The 24438-nt window shown below is 37.8% G+C and overlaps 1 protein-coding gene across 5 annotated transcripts; it reads left to right on the top strand.

The window, feature by feature from the left end:
* Positions 1-1574: 1574 nt before the first annotated feature.
* On the top strand, positions 1575-23815 carry myrf (myelin regulatory factor). 5 transcript variants are annotated; one of them, XM_058408312.1, is made up of 28 exons: positions 1575-2166; positions 5770-5830; positions 8929-9019; positions 9328-9591; positions 10292-10353; positions 11065-11287; positions 11406-11506; positions 11596-11710; positions 12250-12445; positions 12681-12757; positions 12968-13078; positions 13279-13378; positions 14810-15010; positions 15093-15201; positions 15337-15446; positions 15925-16085; positions 16214-16286; positions 16472-16554; positions 16756-16824; positions 17609-17692; positions 19242-19309; positions 19435-19554; positions 19982-20200; positions 20308-20401; positions 20556-20618; positions 21419-21524; positions 21713-21787; positions 21861-23815. In XM_058408312.1, exons 2-28 carry the CDS (start codon positions 5812-5814, stop codon positions 21954-21956), a joined length of 3090 nt encoding a protein of 1029 aa, XP_058264295.1. In that variant the 5' UTR covers positions 1575-2166; positions 5770-5811; the 3' UTR covers positions 21957-23815. The 5 variants fall into 5 exon arrangements, with proteins under 5 accessions (XP_058264295.1, XP_058264292.1, XP_058264293.1 ...); XM_058408309.1 differs by lacking the exon at positions 5770-5830; XM_058408310.1 differs by lacking the exon at positions 5770-5830 and having other exon boundaries at positions 1577-2166; positions 13279-13369.
* The last annotated feature ends 623 nt before the right edge of the window (positions 23816-24438 follow it).

Genomic DNA, 24438 nt, shown 5'->3' with positions numbered 1-24438 from the left:
TTGTTTCCTTTAAGATTTTAAGGCTACAGCAGCAGCTCCCTAGCAGTAGAAAACAAGTTTAAAAAGCCAAACCCATTATTTAAGTAAAATGTCAATTAAGTGTATTGAAATGGCTCATGATTTATATTTAAGTTAAACTCTCAACACACACAGACACACACACACACACTGTAGGCAGTTGTGTTGTGAACCATCAACAGTAGCCTATAGGATAGCATGTATTCAGGCACATGTAGATTGGATCTACATGCAAACAGAGATGAAGTGCATTAACATGGCCAGATGTTTCATTGTCCTCCAAGGCTTCGATTTGTCTTTCTCTCGCCTGCGTCTGTCTAAACAATCCCCACTGTGTTAATGAAATAACTGGTGCGTTGTTTAGGTTAAACAGAGGAGAGAGCAAGCAAGAGAGAGAGAGAGAGAGAGAGAGAGAGAGAGAGAGATGCTCCAGCTGTGAGGATAAAGACAACAAATCAGCATCTCACTAGAGCGGGGGGAGAGAAGGCACACAGCATTATTGTGTGTAAAGAGCTTGCAGATAAAGAGAAGAGAAATACATCATTCAGCTCTTACAATATTCACTGTGCACATTACACCTCATCCATTCACAATCACTCACCCAAACCCAGTCAGAACCCCAAACAGGAAAAATACTACACTTCTGAAATGTTTAGACATTTTGTCAAATAGTAGATAAAACTTTCTGTCCTAAAATGTCCCCACACATTCAATCATTTACATACATTTATTTGGAAGATTGTAAATTTATTGTTGGCAACTGACAAGAATTTTTAAATCAAGAAATATGTTGTTTAGACTAAGGTGTCTAAAATATTGCAATGGCATTTTTGTTTGATTAAAAAACTACTTTACATCTTTTATATTTAAAATGGTTCAGTGGAAATATTGAGTATGTTCAGACGTCAATTAGACTTAGATTTATATAAAAAAAAATCCCCCACACATCACACATAAATGCATTACTGTCGGTAGAAACATTTAGATATAAAAAGCATTACTTTTTAAATAAACAAAAAATTCGTTTTCAAAAATTTTTTTACAGAAAACATCTGTATGTGAGTAAAGTAAGAAATTACACAATAGACCACAGGAAAAAACAGCAGAAATATAATTAAGACTGTTCTGAATAAATAAATAAATAAATAAATAAATAAATAGAAGCAGTTGTGTCAGTCGGAGTCTCAGGAAGCCTGTGGCAGATTCTTCATAATGCTCAAAAAAATCTTACCAACTAGATTTAAAACTGTTTTAAAACCTTTTAAAACGGAATAAATTGTACCACCGGCTACTGATGAATTTATCTGATTTGATTTGATTACTGTGTACTGTTTTTTGCAGTCTGTGTTTTCATATTTATGTTCAATTTCAATATATTCGAAGCTGTCTTTGCTTTAAATGATTTCTTTACACGTGCCTAAGACTTTTGCACAGTGTACTTCTGTATATATGGTGTTATATATGTACATAATACTGTGTCTCCATGGACTTTTGAAATTTGTGTTACTTAAGCAGCACATCGCACGAGGTGTGTTTGCAGTAAGTGTTAGTAGGTGGCCTCTGTCTCGCGCATCCTCTATGCTTCCGTGCACTTGCTTGGTCAAGGCGAGCGCACGCGCGAGGCACGGAGTCATTTGCGTGGCACGAGTTACTCAGGCCGGGGATTCTGACTCGTAAAATGGCTTACCTAGAGGATAAACTTTATAATAAGGCGAAGAAGTTTTAAACAATTGTTAATGCTTAAAACTTTCTCGGAACTGTTTTACTCTACTGGAGTCGGGCGTAACACCTGACATCTCTGGACTTGAGGTAAAGAGCTGCTATTAGGAAGCTTCCGAGAAGAGAAGAAATGCTTCAGGTTCGACTCACTTTTTTAAGTAATTAATTATCAGGGGAAATCATCAAGAGAGAAGTGTTGTGTCTTTTCCCGGGAAAAGGCTTTTCTCGGTGAGGAAGGGCGACAGCAGCTCTGGGTAGAGGCACCCAGAGGAGGAGGAGAAGAAGAAAAAGAAGAAGAAGAAGAAGGAGTGCATGGCTGGATGAGACGCGGAGAGTCCGGTCCGGCCTCAGCGCTACATGGAGGAGTTCAGCCGCAGATAAGCATGGACGTGGTCGATGAAACGGAGGCTTTACAGAGGTTCTTTGAAGGTAAGTGGCTTCAACTCGAAAGTCTGTACTTCAAATTCCGTCCTATGGTCAAATAAATTAATAAATCAAAGTGGGACTGACTACCTTTCCAACATGACACCTGATATATTAACTAAATGAAAAATAAATAAACTAAACTAAATATGGTTTAACTCGAATGAAAGAAATCCATTTAGTCCCTTCTAGAGATATTTCGTCCTTTCTAAATAGAATTCGTTTCATGCGTTTAGATTTTCGTTATCTCTGATATTTTCTGGGGGAAGTTATTTAGAGTGTTTAAGAATTGGGGTATTCTGAGGTTTGAGTTATTGAGGCTGTTAGAGAGCTGATGGTGTTTTGGTATGTTATTAAGGGTGTTTGAGGACTGCTGGCAGTTGGGGAAATTATTAAGGGTGTTGGTGCGGTTTGGGCAAGTTATTGAGTGTGTTTGGAGGTTTGGGGTATTTAGGGAAGTTATTAAGTATGTTTTAGACATGGTGGGGTTTGGGTAAGTTATTGAGTGTGTTTGAGAGGTCTTGGGGTTTGGGTGTTTGAAAGATGTCGGGGTTTGGGGATGTTAAGAGTGGTTGAGATTTGGGAGTACAGGTGTGATGGGGTGTTTATTAGATGATGATCTACCGTATACACAGTTGATAGCTCTGACTGGAGTTCATGGCTGTCAAGTGCTGCTCTTGACTTTCATGTGTTTACATTCCTCCATTGGGAGTGAGAGGGATGTGTTGGCTCTGGTCTACACTTTGGAGGTACAACTAACAGGGCATTATAAATGTTTTCACTTTTTCAATTATGCCAATCAGTTTGGCATAATTATTGAAAAACTATGACTTTTACACTGGCTTTGACTTATGTTTTTTTTTTTTGGTCCACATATTTTCTTTATTTGATTTTTCTACTTACTACTGATCAAGTACTGGATATTATTTTGAGCTAGATTAGGTCCAACCTTTGATTATTCGTTATGCTAAACATTTATTTGTTTATGTATGTATGCGTCTGTGTGTGTGTGTGTGTGTCTTAGGCAGTGTTATTGAAAAGAACTTAGGACAACTATTGTGGTGTTCTGACAGACAAAGGACAAAAGAAGAAGTGAAAAGCTGTTTGTTGATAAAACTGATGTGACCCCCCCCCCAGCTGAAAGCTGAAAGAGACTCGATCTAATTTTACTCAGTGTGAGTCCACTGAGCAAAGTTATTATGCTGTTACTTGTACTGTAGAACTTGTGAATGTATAGTTTAAAACTTTAATAAGCAAATATCACCTTCAGAACATAAAAAAATAGATAGATATTGTTTAATATGAATGGATAAGTAGATATTGTTTACAAAAATGAACTAAAATATGCTTAAATGTCCTCTATAAAAACTGTTCCAGTAGCATTAAAGACAAATCAAATTCAAGTTGAATTTATTCGATAGATAAACTGTAGGCATGGCAGTCGAAAACTGCCTCTAAACTAGGGCTGGATTTGTACAGTTGGGGTTGTGTTTAAGTTTAGAAAATTTTTAAAAAATGATTTCTGTATAGATTTACATATTACTTTATATATTATATCTATTGTATATATTGGTATTTTTATGTTAACTGAATTTGTAAGGTTAAAAAAAAAAACCCTCAGACACAAGATTTTTTGTGTAATGATGTAACATGCCAGAATCCTAACAGTAGACATTATGTGGCAGGCTGCAAGTAGAAGCAAATAGTAACACATATCGAGAGGAGATATGCAATAAGTCAAAATAAAACAGATTTTTTTTTTTGATTGAGTGTTCTCTTGTTTACTTTTACTTTAAAAGCAACCAAGTCTATGTATTCATGGTCTCAGGACAGAATGGTTTTAAGAGGCTTATTGGGTTATGTATACTCTCCCTCTAATGGACTGAACCATTCCAGGCATACCTTAGTGACCTATGAGAACAGAACGAGGTGAGAGTAATGGTTTTCTCTCCATCCACTAAGGATTTGCAGTCATTCCCTTGCTCAGAAGCCATTAGAGTGACAGTGTGCAGACAATGTGAGGGAGATAGAAAACAGCCTTACATACACACACACACATACACACACACACACAGGAACTCATGAAAGCAAATACACATACAAGCATTCTGACTGGGGTGGAATAGGGCCACCAAACACACTGAACGGTTAATACATGTTCACACGTTCATACAAAATACATAAAAAAATTTTATACATTCATTTAGAAGGATATAGTAGAAAGAAGAGAAACAAACACTTGCTAATGTACATGCTGTCTGTGGCTTATGCCGAAGCAAACATACAGCAGGGAGTATCAAACGATAGTAGAGCAAATCAGTCAATAGCATAATGTAGGAGTTGATGTTTTGGAAGGGGCCCATCTGTGTGTTTTATATCACTGTTTAACTTTAGTCTGTACAGACTCACCTCGTCAACACCCTGCCTGAAGTCCAACAGGACTGTTTGTCCTTCACAGGAGGAGTTTTTCTCTGACTTCATTCTGGAGCATTTTAAAATAAGATTCTGAGCCAGAGGCAGGATTTACTCAAAGATTGGGAAAGGTTGGGTATCAGACAGGTACATTTCTGATTGGCCCAACAAAACTGATACCACCAACCACCATGCCAGCTTCCACTTCATAAATCTAGCAGGCAATAAACAATCTGTTCTGCATTTTACAGCCACCTTTCAGAAGATCCATAACTGGCTTATTGTATGCTTATTGTCCCTTTGTCCCAGTAAGTCACAGAGTGTTGTTGGAGGGGGGTGAATATTGTTCAGGTAGTTTCTAGGGTTTGAGAGAGTGGTGTGGGAAAAGTTAGGCTGTAGCACACGTTCTCGCCCTTTTGAACACATCATCATGACTGGAATGCATTGTTTTTGACCAATGGGGCATATAATTTGATTAGAAAACAGTAAAGAACTATTACAGGTTTCATTTCTTTGTGATTGTCTTTAATAAAAGTATTATAGAAGTAAACCATCAAGCTATTCGAAGATTGTATTGTATAAATTATGGACTAATATGTAGTTTATTATATTATTTCCTAAAAAATCTTTGGATTTTTTTATTATGTGCTTGAGGTGAGATAGGACAGTAAGGAAGATTAGGAAGACTAACTACTAATCTGAGCTAGAGAAGTTTATGAGACAGGATAGAAATGACCAGTGTCTCAGTTGAGCTTAGACCCTTGTACTCGATTTGGTGGAATGTTTATTTCAGTTCTTGCGTTCTTTATATATTCTTTTCCAATTTAGACAATTTAATTGTCTGTTTCTCAGTCTAACTCTCGTTGTCTTTCTATCTGTCCCTTCAACTTCAACCTCTTTCTTTGTCTCCGTGTCACTCTCTGTTTCTGAGGTGGGTAGGTAAGCTGCTCAGGTCAGACGGCGTACTCAGTGCTGGTGGGCGACAAAAGCTGTGTGTAGTGGCCTGGTACAGCCATGTCTCATGACTGGAACCTAATCCCCCAATACCACACACACACACACACACACACACATGCACACAGTCAAGGGCTCTCCACCCCAAGTGTTAGCACTGTGGTCTTTTGAGGAAAGCTGTGTGTGAACTTTTTAAGAGGAAGGATGTAACAGATAAGTGTGTATGTATGTGTCACTTTCCAGCTCTTCGTCAGCTGTAGGTGTGTTGATTGAGAACAGCTCGCTATGCTGTGGCTACAAGCAGGTACTGATGATCTCCTTTTTATTCAGTACTGTACTCCTTGTGTCCAATGTACTTTGTGTTTTCTTGAGCAGGTCTGCGTATTATTCTAAATTGGGCAGATATATTATTTTGGACTGCATATACAATACCGCATTTTAAAGCTGCTTTTAGTGTCATTATTTATCATCTTAGTATTGAGGATATACTGTGTACAGTGTTGGTTTGTCAGATGAAACATTCTTCAGAAGTCTAAAGTCCTGCAGATGCAACATGCAGAAAATTTTGATAACAGACCTAAATATTTGTCCTGTAGAATTATGCACAGGACCTTACAGTTAATAAGGGATTTTCAGACTGAGGACTGGTCATGAAGTTCAGGCTTAGCAAACATTTTTTCTTCTCAGTTTGGCAGTAAGACGTGTTTTGTTACTAGCTCAGTAAAGCTTTTTTTTATTTCTAACAATCCTTTAATAAGTGTTTAGGCATTATTATTATTATTATTATTATTATTATTATTATTATTATTATTATGTATGAGAGAGTGCCCAATTCAAGAAAGAAATTGCATGTTGGGAAGTGTTCGATATTTACTGTTTGATAATGATACGGACTTTGCTCGATCATTCTGTGCTCTGGTGTGAATTAGGAATTAATGATTAACACACACACACACACACACACACAGACACTGTTGTAATACTGTTTGACTAGTTGTATGTGTGTTTTCCATGGAGCATGTTGACCCTGCAATTATTTCTCACACAACTGTTCATGTATTTTGTTTGTGATTTTGAATTCTTATTTAAAGGCAAAGGTATAGAATAAATTATTCTTAAACCCAGGAAAGTGGTCGAATTTTTTGTGAATGAAATAGAAATTAATGTAAAAAATAAAAGCAGGAATAATGTCAATTAAAAACTGTAGAATTTAAGATATTCGAGGATTAAGTACAGCAAATGAATAAAATGAAAGACAAAAAAAAATATGCTTTAATATTGTTGACAGATTATGAAAATGAATAATGAAGTTAGTGGCGAGTGTTACATTTCTACAATTAAACATGTTACTAACAAACATACTTCAGAACATCTGGATGAGTATTACGGCTGTGCATGCTCACCATCAGCATGACATTGTAATGAACAATGCAGAGGCGATTCTAAATGAGTTCTAAAATAAGCACCGCACACACACACACACACACACACACGCCAGCTCTGTTTCTGTTTATCTTGCGTTGTTATCCACCAGACAACTCCAGCATTGAGGTGCTGTCCTGATCCCCCAACCCCCAATCTAACTCTCCAACAGAGAAAAGGCCTGCGTGTGTGTGTGTGTGTGTACGTGTGTATGTGTGTGTGTGTGTGCGTGTGTGTGTGTGAATGTGTACTGACAATCAGGCCTCTGTTTGCATATCACCACAGCTGGACACATCCACATCAAGCCAAACACAGTCTCACTAACTTCTACGCCAGTTAAAGAACTGATGCAGCCTCCAGACATTTACTGGTTGAGTAAGTGCAGTTTACCTGAGCAGAAGTGGAATTGGAAAATGAGACAAATTTCCAGATTGTATCAAAGCCTTTGTCAAGTTTGGTGTTTGTGTTTTTTTATCTAGAATTTTCAAGTGTCTAGATAAAAAGTATAAGTATGTTCCTGAAGTTGGTTGTTAGAGCTTCGTCAATCAGTTTTGTTCCAATATAATTCAGATAGCTTTGCCACACAATTTAGTTTTTTTGTGTGAAGAAACTGATTCACATTCTCTCAGAATATTCTTGTCAGGCACAATGTCAAGAACAGTAGCTGGTTACCTGCTATATGTTTTGTTATGTTCTCTATTTTCTTTCACTTCCACAATTCCATCTTTATCTCCACACCAGAACATCTCCCTTGGTTCACCCTCCTCCTCAGACTGAAACCCCCTCCCGCTCTCTCCTAGCCGTTATCAGTGCTGCAAGGGCAGATTTACTGGTTGTGATGGGTGGGGTGAACATCTGGGTCTTATTAAAGAGCACTCATCCCTCTCCTGCCCTCTCTGTTTGCTGGCACACATTTAGCACCATGTTTCCCAACCTGGGTTTCCACAGTATTACTAAAATTACTGCTTTCTGTATGGGAATTCATGCTGATAACGAAGCTATGTTTTTTGTTGATGATGAAGTAGAAAGTTCACTCCAGCGCACTGCAAACAACCGTAACAATAGGTATTGTTGGGTAAAATTTCTATAAGGAAGAGTAAAACACATCACTATGTCATTGAGAACCCCAATATCATGCCCTGGGTCCATGATGAGCTCAGTTGTTCTCAGCATGGTTCAGTCTTTCACTGTGTGAAAGTTATCTGTTTGTTCTTTTCTGTTCTGTTGATGTCATGAGAGATGATGCAGGTTCAAGAACGTAGCCTTGATTCACTCCTGAACTATTGAGAAATAATAAAGTTCCATTTAAAAGTTAGCAGGGGGGCAAGGGGCCGATGACAGCAGAGGAAAAAAAGAAAGACAGGCAAACTCAGTTTTTCCCAACACTAACATTGAAATTCTTTGCATACCAAACTGGTAGCTGCTTAATCTATCAAAGAAGAGAGTGCTGGGGTTTAGGGGATGCCTGCCCACCCATTCCATACCACCCCCCTGACCTTCAGTCTACTCCTCCCTCCATCCCTCTCTATTTTCCTTCTTCCATCACTCCTCTACTTCTTTGTTACATTCCTGTACTGCATTTCTTCATTAAATCTCTTGGATAATTACTCATTAGGTTCAGTGCTACTAACAAAAAAAAAGTGTCTGAATTTGGAAACAAAAATTAGGGGGGTTTTTTTAGACGATTTGTTTAAAATTGAGAGAAAAAGAAATAGAGGTTAAATAATGATCATGCTGACAGGAAAGTGAGTATAAGCCAAATGTATTAAATTATGATTCACTGCTAGAAATGTCTGACAAAGCAGTTAGATGGAGTGAGTCAACAAACCCTGTATGTCAAACTGATATCACTACATACTTTACTGATGTGATAGACAGGATTCCTCACACCCACTTATGTTCAGATCAATTTTGCAGGATATGTGTAAAACTTTTTTCTCTATCTTTTTTTTTTTCTTCTTCTTTTCTCTTCAATATAAGGTCATGATATTAACAGCTCTTTGGAGCCAACAAACATCGACACCAGTATCCTGGAGGAATACATCAGCAAAGAGGACGACAGCACAGATATGTGAGTCTCTACACACACACACACACACACACACACACAGACATTGCATATTATGAAATCACCTTAATCTTACACAGTTAACTGAGACCATTACAAATGATTTTAGCTCCCTGTATAAACACACACTACAACTGATATGATCCAGTATCTGGGCACATGCTCTTGCTCAAACTCAGCACTCTCACAGATTTTAGTACTATGTGTGTTTACTTTGACACCACGTCACACTGTGTGTTTTGGCTGTTGGCCTGTTTGTGTAATGATTGCATTGACATTCATAAAATTGTTTCCTTCAATCTCCCCTGCAGCTGTTTTTCCGAAGTCCACAGCGGCCCAGGGCCTAACTACTCCTCCCCCCAGGCCGGGGCATCCTCCTCTGGGGGGGTGGTGTGTGGCGTGAGCCCCCCTATCTCCCAGCGCCAGGGCAGTGCCCAGTCTGTACCTACACCGTGCCAGAACCCCTATCCCCCTCCACCCCCACTTGGCCTTCTCAGACACAGCCATCCCTGCCAGAGCCACCACCATCACCAGCCCCACATCAAACCTGAGCACTGCGCTCACTACGCAGCCGGGTAAGATGGAGAGAGAGAGAGAGAGAGAAAGAGAGAGTGAACGAGGAGAATTGCATCAGAATTTTAGACACCAATGTATTATTTAAACAAACGTTGATAAGAAGAAGGAGAGAGAAAGGACATAGAGGCTGAGTAGTTTGAAGTAGTTTGGACTATTAATATGAAATCTAAAATAAATTAGACATCTGACCAAAATCATGTTCTTTGTTTTTAAGCTAATTTATCGGTGGAATCAGACCTCACACAGTAGGCTGATGGATAACGAACAGCAAATAGGATTCTGAACAGGATTTAAAGTTAGAGTAGTAAAGAGCTCCTATGTTCTTTCTGATTGCCGTAGACACACCTACGCTGTACAGAGCCAACAGACAACTTTCTCCACCCAGTTTGCAAAACCTGGACTAAACTTCAACAAATAAAGCTCAAAGAAATCTCAGGCAGGGAGTGAAGGGAGTCAACTATGAGCAATCTGTGAAGAAAAACGCAAATGGATCTGTACCAATAACCTCTAATGAATGACATATTGAATGATGTGTTGTATCACAATCATTAATTGGATTTTGTAACATGGAAAAAATAGGAACAGCAGGTATGGTTGTGTAAAAAGTTTGTTTAGCTTTTCTGCTTTGTTGCTTTGCAAAATGCACTTTATTGCCATGTTTGTTTGTTTGTTTTAATGCTAACCTTCTTTTTCTTTCAGAACATTACCTGAGTCTCCACCAGACTCCAGTTCAGAGCCCTACTCACCCCAGCAAGTGAATGGTAAGTTCTAACAACTGAAAGGTTTACCTGTGGAGCACTAGAAGAGCATTAGCAAACATTAGCGATGGGTCTTTAATAGACTGTAACAATTTCAGAAATAACAACGGCAAGTGCAAATAAACAAAAAGTATTCTCTCAATACACTGTACTCATGACATAGCTGTATAACACAACTAAGAAATAAGGACAAACATGCAGAACAAACAAATGATGAAATAATCTGCATAGTCACGAATATATGCATACAGCTATATTGACAGAAAAAGCAGGTTGATAATAATGAAAATCCAGGGGATCCAGGGATCCAGAAGAGGAGTCCATGAGAGATTCTCAAACTATTAGAAGCCATCCACACAATCAGTTGTTCAAGACCATTAATTATGATAAGGAAATTTTTAAAATTAACAAATATTGCTTATATTATACAGTCCACCAAGCCAAAAAAATTTTTTGCTCCCTGCACACCTGTGTTGGTCTTTCTTACAAAGGAGAAAGGTGTGGAATATTTTAATCTCATTGGCAGAATTCCAGTTTAACAATGTACCATTAGCCAAGTGGGAGAAAACTGAGATTAGCTGATGTACTGTTACATTAATTTTACTGTAGCTTTAGAGTTTTAATTCATAAATATTGAACACAATGTTGATTTTATATACCACATCGTGTTAGATAATAGAAGATATCTTACATTTTATGTCATTTTTTTCACAGACTCACACATGATTCGGACAATGACGCCTGAGAATATGTGTCACATGACCACTCCACCACCCCTGCCACCCCATAGCCACTATCCCAACATACATCGTGACATGTACCTGAAACCCGAGCCCATGATTTCACAGTACCCGATTGGGCCAGCCAGCAGCGGAGGTGGTGATCTGCAGCAGGGTCAGATGCTCCACCAGCTGCTACAGCATCCACAAGGACAAGAGTGAGACAGCATGAAACACAGATATATCGGCATACAGTTTGAAGAAATGTTACAGCAATGGAAAGAATATAAAAATGAAATGAAGTTAACTAATTCCCTCTCTCTCTGTGTATTAAAGTGGTATACCTGTTCACCAAGCAAAGAAGAGAAAGCACTCAGATTCTCCTAACAGCACTCTCAATGCTCAGATACTGAGCGGCATTATCAAGCAAGAACCAGGTACACGTATGCCTCCATATGCTGCACGTTCTTCTCTTCTTATTGAATGCTTTAAGCAAGTTGTTTTTTATTGTTTTTGTGTCATCAAGGTTTGATGCAGGATGCTGAGAACTCATATTTGGACCCAAACTACCAGTGCATAAAATGGCAGCCGCATCAACAGAACAAATGGACTCCATTATGTGATGCCACTGGAAAAGAACTGTAGGTGAAATCCCTGCTTTACAAAAACACTGTAACCTTCTGCATGCTTTTGATATTACATATGCTATTCTATGCTGACATACAGCGATAGCAGGAATAAGAATGTGCATATGTGCATAGTGGGTTTATATTAGATGGATGGATTTAATGGGGTGAAGATTTTACTAAAGGCAGAGAGAGAGAGAGAGGATGTAGAGGACTGGGAATTCCATTGAGGTGAGCTGTATGTAGGAGTGAGAGTAAAAGTAGTTTCGGGTGAGTGGAGAAAGGCGGAGAAGGGCAACAGACAGAAAAAAACTGCAAAAAATAACAGTGTAAGAGAATGATGTAAATGCGGCATTGGTTTGATAAAAGGATCTTTTTTTAACTGAATGTACATATCAGCATTCCACTTAAACAGAATGGTGTATCAGTAAAAATGTAAAGATGTAAAAAACAGGACATTTAAAAGAAACAGATTTCAGTAATCTAGTGACAAAAACTCTGTTCATGCTATTTGTAGTGGAATTCATTTCTCTGTGCCTCTTCTATCTCTCCAGCCCGATGCCCACGTACAGAGTGGACGCTGACAAAGGTTTTAATTTTTCTTTGGCTGATGATGCATTCGTGTGTCAAAAAAAGAACCACTTCCAGGTTACAGTGTACATTGGCATGTTGGGAGATCCCAAATATGTGAAGACCAGTGAAGGGCTGCAACCAATTGAATGCTTCTACCTAAAACTTAACGGAGTCAAGGTGAGTATGGATGAAGACCTGCTCTAAAAACCACTCTGTCTGTTTGATTCTTTCAGTACACAGAGATGTATTGTGTTCTGTAGTGATGTAAATTGTTAGAATCATTAACTAGTAACTAATTAATTAGTTGTATAAATAAAAAAATAGTACTTAGATGAATAGTGAAGTTAATATTGTATATTTGTAATTTAGTAATGATAACTTGATTTTTTTTTTTTTTTTACTGAATCTGCAGTTAGAAGCCATGAACCAGACCATCAATGTGGAACAGTCTCAGTCTGACCGCAGCAAGAGGCCATTTAAACCTGTACTGTGAGTTTCCTAATACAAAACCATGCCTACAATATGACTGGAGATATTTCTTGTTGTTGTCGTCTGTTTATCCTTTATTGAAGTAAATAATGGACAATGATTAGGGTTAATATAGTTTATAAATCCATCCCTTATAATAGTAATAATAATAATAATAATAATAATAAATAGCACAGAAAGTATTTTATATATTGTTGTTGTTTTCTGTAGAGTTACTTTGCCTCCGGAACAAGTAACCAAGGTAACAGTGGGTCGACTGCATTTCAGTGAGACTACAGCCAATAATATGAGAAAGAAGGGCAAGCCAAACCCTGACCAGAGGTATAAATCACATCTACACAGTCTCATACACAGACAAACACACACACACACACACACACTTAATCATGTACAATCACTTGCGTACCACAGAATGTCATCCTGCTGCACACATGATTTGACTCGATGCTATCATCAGGGAAATCGACAAAACTACAGTAGCAGGATTGAGTGAGGCCTTTGACTTCTGTGTTTGTGTGTAGGTACTTCATGTTGGTGGTGGCTCTCCAGGCTCAATCCCACAGTCAGAGCCATACAGTGGCAGCTCAGGTGTCTGAGAGGATCATCGTCAGGGTAACCGCTGTCAGTCTGGCTGTGTCTGTCTGTCTGACCAACCTTCTCTTCTCATTGTTTGTCTTTTTGTGACCTTCACTTTACCCTGATTAGTTGTCTTTGCCCCATGTGGTTCTTCCATGCTGACATCGCACTACATTTTTATTTTTATTTTTACTTTGTTTTTCTCATACACTGTTTTTCTCATTCATTTATCTTTAGTAAGTGCTTTATCTTCCTCAGGAATGCAGTGGATCCTCACCTGAATGGGATGCGAATCACATGTTTTAATTAGTGTGTTGGCCAGGAAAATCTATCATCCAGCTCGATTCTTTGTTATGCAGTAATCCCCCTCTATATCACGGTTCATATATCGCGGTACCGGTATATCGCAGTTTTTTATTTGGGAACATAACGGATTTGCGGATTTTCCCGGTATATCACAGTATCCGCAAAACTTATAGAGAATTGTTTTTATGTTGAAATAAGGTAATTTATTAATAAAATATAATTATTAATTGCAAAATATAAGTATTAATTAAAATGAAGTAAAATGTTAATAATACATAAAATACTGTACAGCGTATTTACTCAAAGAACACGTAGCGTTGTTTAGGAAAGCGCGGTGCGGGGATGCTGGAAATCAAAATACAGTACGGCTGGACTCTGGCCAATCGGAATGCCCCATTCATTTAATCACTGGCTTTGTGTGCAGTTGGGGAAAAGGAAGCAGAATTCTCCAGCGTCCCAGTTCTTTGCGTGTCACTGTCCCGAGTGTTTGGTTTTGTTCTGTGTGCGCTGTATTTTTACGGTTTTTCTGCAAGCCCTATTATGTCGTCCAGACGCTCTGCACGTTTTAAGGCTTTTGGCAAGGAACATACATACATACAGTACTCACTATAAATGTGATATTTCTATGAATTTACTCCAAATTCATCTCGCTGTATGCTTGCAAATGTTTTCTGTGTGTGTTTAAAGAGTGTGGGAGGGCAATTTACGGCTTAAACAATAAAAAAAAAAAGCATTTGGGGGTGGCGTCCATGTATCACACCATGCAGCTCTTGACACAGAACCACTACATCAGTATCTTTGCACTGATATAATCCCTCATCAGTAGAACATGTCTATGCTTTTAAACTGATCAGACCTGACTACCAACCAACAGAAACCACTGGGCTGTTGGTGTTTTGGTCTTTATTTTTCACACTGTTAAGCCAAACCCAAAATAATATACACATTTAATTCCTCAGTGCTCCTATCCAACCATCAACGTCAATAATCTTAAACCTTTTCTCTGGGACTTCTACAAACTGTCATCCTGCACACAATTATATAAAATGTCTTTGACTGCTGTAGCGTTACAATTTCCCTGCACTTATTTATGAAATCTCTCTAAATTCTCTCTCTCTCTCTCTCTCTCTCTCTCTGTCTCTCTCACACACACACACACCTCTCCGACAGGCATCTAATCCAGGTCAATTTGAGAGTGACAGTGAGGTGCTGTGGCAGAGAGGTCAGTTGCCTGATTCAGTGTACCACCATGGCCGAGTGGGCATCAACACCGATCGACCTGATGAAGCTCTGGTCGTCCATGGCAACGTGAAGGTCATGGGTTCCCTGGTACATCCATCTGACATCCGTGCCAAAGAGAATGTGAAAGAGGTATGTGTTTTTTTGCACAAGCTCATTTGTAATTTTCTACTTGAATACTTAACACCATCTCATCCCGAATGGCCTATTGTAGGTGGACACCACAGACAACCTGAAGCGAATCTCTCAGATGCGTCTGGTGCATTACCAGTATAAGCCTGAATTTGCCGCCACTGTGGGCATTGAAAACACTTCAGAGACCGGTAATCGCTTTTACTTTGTAAAATCCTCTGTGCATGTCCATTGATGCTATTCCAATGTAGATGAATGTCTACACTTTAACTCCTTATGTATATGGTATGCATTTAATACAGCTATTGTGCATGTGTGTATGCCAGGAGTCATAGCCCAGGAGGTCCAGCAGATACTTCCAGAAGCTGTGAAAGACAGTGGAGATGTACTTTGTGCCAATGGAGAGACCATCCCTAATTTACTTGTAGTAAACAAGGTAACACAAACACTTTATCCATATTTATTCATTCATATTTAGATAAAAAATATATTCATATGCTCCTGTGTTTAGAATAGAGGAGTCTGTGCCTATATCTGTCATTTAAGAGTGCTAGTTTAATTTCTGCAAGTTTAGACTTTTAGTCCTACAGTGGGGTCCAAAAGTCGGTGAGAATGCTTCAATTTTCTTTTAAAATTAAATTCAAACATTTTCATTAAAAATTATATTGTTTTAGAAATATTTATTGAAATATTCGTAGAAACAGTCTTAAAAATATTTATTGAAATATCAGAATGTATTAGTATTTGGTACTCTTCCTTTTTGCTTTAATGACAACAGTTGAGCTGACATGCCACAGTATTCTGTAAAAATCTACAATGTTGTTCTCCACTGTAAATTCAGACAGAACATTTCAATGACATACACACTGAATATTGTGTGTGTGTGTGTGTGTGTTTGTGTGTGTTTCCCATAGGATCGCATTTTTATGGAGAATGTTGGAGCGGTGAAAGAGTTGTGTAAACTGACAGATAATCTGGAAACTCGAATCAATGAACTTGAACGGTGGAGTCGCAAACTTGCTAAACTACGACGCCTTGACAGCATGAAGAGTACTGTCAGTGGGGGTACAATTAGGTCTGTGTGTGTGTGTGTGTGTGTACTATACAATCAGCACACAACCTTAGGCATATTAGTCTAAGTTTTGAAAGAAAATTAGTGTTCTCCCTGGTATGAGAATAAGCACAGTTTACTTTGTATTTCAGCCTGACAGGAAGTTACTTTAGCAGAACAGGAAGTGGTCCACTTAAGAAGAAAGCAGCCAAACCAGGAAATAAGGTATGGAGCTTACAGTATCAGTTGGCCAACTAAAAGTATACAAAAAATTAGATGTTACACAGGAGAAGATGCAATGGAGAACATGTCCAACCCACAGCACAGGGGCACTTTTACTAGCTAGATAAAGATTACACACTATATGTTTCATTAATCAAGAGGTTAAAAGCATTGATTTTTATTTGCAGAATGCAATTCCAGAGCAAGGCTGTCTGAGTCACAGGTTCTTGCAGGGTACCATACTGGCCTTGGTCATCATCATGGCCTTCAGGTGAGAAAGGAGAATGTCCTCCTACTGACAATCAGATAAATGTAAAAATATAATGCTTTATTACTTCTGTAAATCACACTGGTTAAGTGTATAAATTTCAAAGTAAATGTATTGTAAATGCCATAAATATAAAAGTGAATGTATTGAAAGAAACAGCTAAACATGTCATCTTAACCTTCTCTCTCTGTTTTATTTTCCCAGTGTTATCTCAATGTCTGTACTTTACGTGCTAAACATGCATCAGCACAGCAACATGGCAGAGACAGACAGGTATGTATGTCATAGGTTAAATTAAGTTTAATTTTTAAAATGTAAAATATTACATTTTTAGTTGTAGGAACTCATTTATAATTCATCTTTACTTCTTGTTTTTGGTTTGAAATGTGTGGTCCAAAAATGTAGAGATAGTGGCGTCCAGTGTGAGAGCGTTCAGTGTGTTTGCTCTACTTGTAAACCATGAGAGTGTTTACTGACATGGGAATTTCAAAAACACATGATTATCGTGATTAACACATGACGTGTTAATTATTTGCCTAAAACAGTACGTAGATTAAATAACCAGATTTTTAGATTTTCATTAGGTAGTGCCAAACATCTGTTCTTCTCGCACTTCAGAGAAGCATTTGCCTTATTGTCAGGAGTTCGAATTCTGACTATGCCATGGCCTTCTGTGTTGAGGTGTGAAGAGAGCAACATTGGCTGTGCTGTAAGGGATGGAATACTCTTATCTCTGTTACTCACAACACTAGCCAATCATAACCATCTATGAGCTCAGGTATGCTGAAGAGGGCAGATAGCACTGGTGATGTGGCTAAAACAGCAGTTTGTAGATGATGTGGTAGCTCACAATAAATGTCTTGTAGGAAGCATGTGTATGCCTTTACCCGATGCTCATATGATAGGGGAGTGATGTCCAGTAGGTCGGAATTGTTATGTAAGGAAAAGCTATATTTTCCTTTCAAGTCTTCTAAAATGTATAAATCTAGAATGTTAACTGTATAAATCAGATTTTCTATCCTCTCTCAATCCCTTAGTATTTCTCTCTTGTTCATAGTTCTGTGTCCTCCTGTGTTTTCTCCATCTCCTGGATGCACTTCTTCACTGCCACTGTCACTTTCTGTCCATCCATCTGTTTATGGTATGCTTTCTGTTTTCCTTTCATTTTCCTGCTTTTCTGTGTCCCTTTTCCAGTACAGATTTGGGTATTCCCAGGCTCATTCCTTCTCAGAGTTATCAGATAACCAGATTTTATCAGTTAAGATACACTATATACACGCATAAAAAAATATACATTCCTTAAGGCGCATCTGTGACTCTGTTCACACCTGGTAGTAACATCCTTCTTGGGTGATCCATTTGAGGCATACAGTAAAATGCATCATTGTTCACACTTGCAGTCAGATTTCTGTACAAATGCTTTGTTTGTGTGGTCTACTAATGAAATTTTTTAATGAATGGCAGATGAGATGATGAAAGAAGCCATGAAAAGCAATTGCCTTCATTTCTGTGCCACAGAAGTTCAGTAGAGAGTTACTTCTGGTGGATAGTGTAGAGTTATTATCAGTTCAGCACAGTGTCCAAGCAGTCTTGCAATGATTCTGTGCTTCTACCTATGGTGCAGTTGATGAGGTGGTCCTCATCGCTCTTAACAACACATCAGAATGCGTTTGTGTTCACATTACAAACACGGTGTGGTCATATGTGTCGCAGACCACCACTTTGAGAAGCATATGGCCCTGTTCACACATATAGTATACTGCTCTATCTTCTCACCCAGGATGTATTTTAATAGCAGGTGTGAACAGGACCTTTTAAGTTTGATTCTTCAAAAACTCTAAAGCATTTCATTGCTGGAAGTGAGAGAGAACATACACTTGCTTGACAAAAGGTTTTTGAAAATCATGTGGCAGTGGCACAATGAAAAAGAAAAAATCATACAAACAGGTCAAGAGCTTCGGTTAATGTTCACAACAGACATTAGAAAAAGTCTGAAAAAGTCTGATCTCTGTGACTTTAACCATGGCATGGATGTTGTTGCCAGATGGGCAGGTTTGAATATTATTATTCAATTAAATTATTGATCTGGGATTTTCACACACAACAGTCTCTAAAGTTTACACAGAATGGTGCAAAAAAAACAATAAGCATTATGTGAGCGACTGTTCTGTGTGTGGAAATACATTATTGATATGAGGGGTCAGAAGAAGATAAAGTTCCACTCCTGTCAGTCAGAAACAGGAATCTAAGGGTATCATGGGGACATCCTCATCAAAACCAGACAGATGAAGATAAGAAAAAAAATCACCTGGTCTTATTCCGATCTTCAGCGGTCCAGTTTACATGAGTCTCTTCCCATGATAGCCTCTGGAGACTGCTGTGTGTGAAAATCCCACAAGATCATCAGTTTCTGAAATTCTCAAACCAGCCTACCTGGCACTAACATCCATGCCTCAGTTAAAGTCACAGAAATCAGACGTTTTGCTCATTCTGTGGTTTGGTGTGAACACTAAAGCTCTTGACCTGTATCTGTACGATTTTATGCATTGCACTGCTGTCACATGATCGGCTGTTTAGATAACTGTTCCTAATAAAGTGGACAGTGAATGCATGTACACATTATGTAACATACAGGACAGGCTGTAATCTTAGCATATATTGAGTGCTCTCTTCCTCTCTTTGTCACTCAGGACTCGCTCTGCTCTGGGATCATCTAGTAGAGCTGTTTATTCACCCCCCATGTCTACAACCTCTTCAGGTGCCAATTAATTACAGTAAATGTTCAGTTTTAGATACATATAATGTAAGTTATACATTTAATCTATGAGTTGAAAGACTGGGCCTATAAAAGATGAAAAAAATATCTATAACTGTCCCTCATAGACGTACACTCCACCTCTCCAACTCTGCCTAATCGTCTTATATGCTGCCCTCCAACAACTGCCATGAACAACCAATCAGCTTTTGTCAGCCTGCAGCAAAGCTCTAACCAGTCCATGTCAGGTAAAGCCTTTTCTAAACCTGTACACAAAACCAATTTACTAAAATGTGAATATTTGTTCCAAATACCCATCAGTCCATAACAACAGGCAATTTAACTGTATTTCACGGTAACAGAATAAGTAAATGAGAGTGATTAACATGAAGCCCACACCCCAAGTTTGCCCTTAATGGAAGTGTAGTGCTGTATTCAGCATTTCTGTGGACCAGGCTTGTTCTCTGACCTACACTAAACTGCTTGTGTAGTGAGGAAACTCATTCATGCTTTCATACCATCAGTCTTCTTTCATTACACATCCCCTAAATAATTAACTCCTATACAAATGCTTCATTCTCAAAAAGGATAAAAACATTCATTATCAGTGAATGTGAAAGTAAGACAATTTCTGTCTTTCTCTCTTTCTCTCCGTCTCTCTTCCTTTGCTCTCAGACTCTAGTAGTCCTGCTCCCACCATGGCCAGTACATACAGGAAAGCAAAGTCACGTGGGTTGGATAAAGACAGCAGGAGTAGAAACAGGCTGAGTCACACTTCATCCCCCCTCTCCCTCAGCAAGTCCAAGAAAACACCTCTACCCTCAGACATGGACACTGGAGGCAACAGTAACCGCCTGCCCGGGCCACGCAGGCAACGCAGCACACACACTCAGGGTATCTTTGTTTGACAGTTAAGCACACACATAGACACATGCATACACACAAACATATATAGATATAATGCACTTTATAATCTGTATAAAATGCTTTTTCTCCTTCAGGTGGACATTTCCTGCCTTCCCTAAATGAACTTTACATTGTCGAAACTAATCAGGAATTGAAGACACTGAACTGTGCCTCATCACACACTTGCAGGTATGTGTATGTATTTCATTTATTCTTTGTTTCACAGTTACTACCTATTCATGTTTAATATTTCCTGACTATAATATTTTATGCAATATAGTCAGTTGTGAGATATTATTAACAACGGTTTCTCACCATTCCTGAATATTTCTTTTGTCCATAGCTACACTTTATTTCTGCACAGCAGTCAAAATTCATCTACGAATCACATCACTCTACACATGAGGTCAGTGTATATTGTTGTTTAAAGTGTATTCGAGGCACTGCACTGTATGCATAAGCACTCTTATTTACTAATTGAACAGTCATTCAAAAAAGTCGTTGACTTCCTTATTTTTGGGATGTTTCATTTGTGGAACAAAAAAATACAACTGCACTCCAATTAACAGCGACACATACAGGCTGTGTATGAAATGTCCAGCTTTTTTAAAGCTCGAGTGTTGTTGATGAATGTGTATTAACATGGTAAATAACTTTAATAATTCTTAAAATGCACTCTCACATGAGTTTGTGGATCCACCAATATTCAACACCAGACTCAGTAAAGTTCAAAAACAACTGGATCAGCCTCGTCGAGCTGGCATGTACTACTGATCTGTCACTAAACTCACTGAGTGCAAACGAATGCTGACGTGCAACCGATGGCTCTGAAAGTGCTCTTTCATAGAGCTCTGGTCACAAAGGAATTAACTATGCCACAGTACAAGTATATTATTTATATTTTATTTAGCTTTAAAGGACAACAAAACTCACTGTGGGAGAAATTCACAAAAGTGAGAATTTGCAATGCATAGTCGCAAAAAAAAATTGCATAGTGTTATGCTGACTGTTCACTATAGAATTGGCTTCATTTGGTTTGAAATATTTTCAAACTATCAAGATACATCTGCTATATTTACTATGTCTACTGTCCTTACAGACTGTCTCAGTGTTTCATCCCACTGATTATTTAACAGTTCCCCACGGTAGTAACTGCACTCACAGATGTTTGCCAAATGCACTCACAGATGTTTACTCTTTGTTTAGGTTCTCTGAAATGGTGTGGGTGTGGCAGTGTGGTGTCACTAGAGGACGTCTTTGCCCAAACCACGCAATGACTGACTTTTCTGAAAGCAAGGGTTCCTTCACAAAGGTAACGCCTTGCTTTCATGATTTACTTATGATGTGCATTAGATATGAAATGCAGTTGAATTTCCCTTTGTAAAAATATGAACATTTATATGTATTAATGTATTATATAATAATAATTATTATTACATATCAGTATTACTATATTATCATATTATTATAAAATATAATGTTGAATATTTTACTTTCCAGGGGATCAGTCACTTGTGGACCGTTCCAATGGCATCAGTCCAAGATGCCACCTATCATTTCCGGGTGTCAATCTATGTAAGCATTATATAATCACTCTCTCTGTTACTTTGAAGAAACATTCTGCTGACCCACTCTTTCATTTCCACAGGGCGAGATGGGCTGTTCTGGGTCTGAAGAACAGAAGATGCAGGACACTGTTCCATTCATTGATTACTATTTTCTCATCCAAAGCAGATGCACTTAAAGGGGAGTGTTTAAAATACCAAATATTGGTTTTCTCCCAAACACTCTCTCAACAATTTTCATAAATGCTCCTTTTCATTTGCAGTGTTGTAGCGTGATAGAAACTCCACTGTCCAAAAAAACATGTCCGTTTACCTCAAAGAAATATCTGACTACATGACAGGATTATCCCTGTCCCATTGATATTACTGACACTGCAAACACTAATATATATATTTTAAAAAATACTATACTATAACTTTCCTTGTCCCATGGGTACATTTATTGAAACTTTCAGCAGAAAATGTGTTGTAGGTTGCAGAATTAAAGACCATTACTGAACCTTAAGATCTTCCCACATATGAGATGCAGACTAGATGTACAAAAAATGTGTGAAGATGTGTAAAGATGTGTACCCCATTGACAATGAAACGTATCATTTAATAACTTTTTTTCCTTGAGTACAAATGACTGTATAATACACTCATGATTTGAACTGCTCTCTTATCTGACACAAGTGTAACTCCATCTAATGTTGAAGAAAATGATACACAATGGACAAACTCCCTGGACAACTGGACATCTATTTGGATGATTTAGATGTCCAGATGATAGCCACTTTAAAAAAAAAATACACACACACACACACATATATATATATATATATATATGCATATACATATACACAATTTTTTAAATAATGCAATGGTACAATGGTCAAAGTCAGTCTCTCACATTCAGTAAAGAAGAGTAATAATTGTGACTACTTAATCCAGCATGAATAGTCAGCTATTATTATTATTATTTTTTTTATTATTATTGTTATTATTATTATTACTATTATTATATGGTAGGTCTAAGCCACTGAAGCCATACTCTTAACCTATAGAATAAATCACTGGCTCTTGAGAGAAATCACTGGATTTAAATAATTTTTTTAAAAACAAAAAAACTGGAACACATAGCATAAAGACACTGGAACAAACCCACTCAATGTCTACTGACTGAGAAACACTGGATTATACTGGTATAACATTATGAAATAATGTTTTTGTCTTTGTTAAAAGAAAATAACATTGCCTTCATTTTCTAAATATGTAAGTACTGTAAGTATTATTCATTTCTTAAGATTTCTTATCCATTTATAAACACATACAGATGTAACCACCTTTTCCTGACTTTCTTTTTAATCATTTTTGCGACTTTTCATTCAACAGTTGTGCTTTCTGAAGAAAAAATGCATTTAGTACAAAGACCTTTAATTAAGCACTATTTTTAATCTAGATTTTTGTTCTTGTTTTTTTTCATGCTCTTATGTTTAAATGAATGAATAACGTGTACTACAGATTCTCAAGATATACAATATTTTTAAGCAATAAACTAAGCCATAGTAGTCTGTCATGGGATAAGTATGAAATAAGTCTTGAAGTATGCATATGATGCCTGTTGGATGACCACAGTGAAATGACACTATGAATATATGTTGCCAAATGTATTTTTCTAATCCTGGATATTTACTTAACTAACAGAATGTCTGAAAGGTAATCACTATTCATCATTTTCAAATGCATATTATAAATATGCAGTAAATAAAATAGGCAGCTTCAGACTATGCACTGTAAATAATATTATATTCTAATGCCTTCATGTACACTCGACTGCTTCTAATGTTCTAGTGAGAATGCAGTGTGATTGTTTTAGTAACAGAGTTGTGTAGTAATCAACATTCATTACTGTCCATTGTCCCATGTCCATTACTTTTTGTCTTTTTTTACCCATCATTTAATGTTGTAATAATATGTAACTCAAATTCAGTATATTAATTATAATCCCACTGGATTTGTGTGTCTACGGTGAATATAAAGTCTTAGATATACAAAATCTATTGTTGTTATTGTTGTAATTTCTGGTTATTTCATTCATTAGAGCAATTAAATGATATTTATATATGGGTGCCGTAAGTCAGGGCGCCCATGCTGACCCCTGTGGACCGCTGAAAGTGCCAGCAATGGGCACATGAGTATCAGAACAAGACCATGGAGCATGGAAGAAGGTGGCCTGGTCTGATGAATCAGGTTTTCTTTTACATCACGTGGATGGCCGGGTGTGTGTGCGTCACTTACCAGGTGAACACATGGCACCAGGATGCACTATGGGAAGAAGGCAAGCCGGCGGAGTTAGTGTCATGCTTTGGGCAATGTTCTGCTGGGAAACTTTGGGTCTTGCCATCCATGTGGATGTTACTTTGACCACTACCTAAGCATTGTTGCAGACCATGTACACCCTTTCATGGAAACTATGCTACACTACAAGTTTGTTATATTTATAAATTCATTAATAGACTCATTTATTCATACATTGTGTAAGTCCTACATCAACACTGACACAAGAAAGACTAATTATGACTCATATAAGTGATTTATTTCATGAAACAGTTCAAATACGACTCCGTCCTCTGGGACGCAAAGCAACCTTTTGACCACAAGATGTCACTAGTGTGTACC

The sequence above is a fragment of the Hemibagrus wyckioides genome, linkage group LG14 (assembly GCF_019097595.1).
Source record: "Hemibagrus wyckioides isolate EC202008001 linkage group LG14, SWU_Hwy_1.0, whole genome shotgun sequence".
Lineage (NCBI taxonomy): Eukaryota > Metazoa > Chordata > Actinopteri > Siluriformes > Bagridae > Hemibagrus > Hemibagrus wyckioides.
This window is presented reverse-complemented; position numbering and strand designations above follow the sequence as displayed.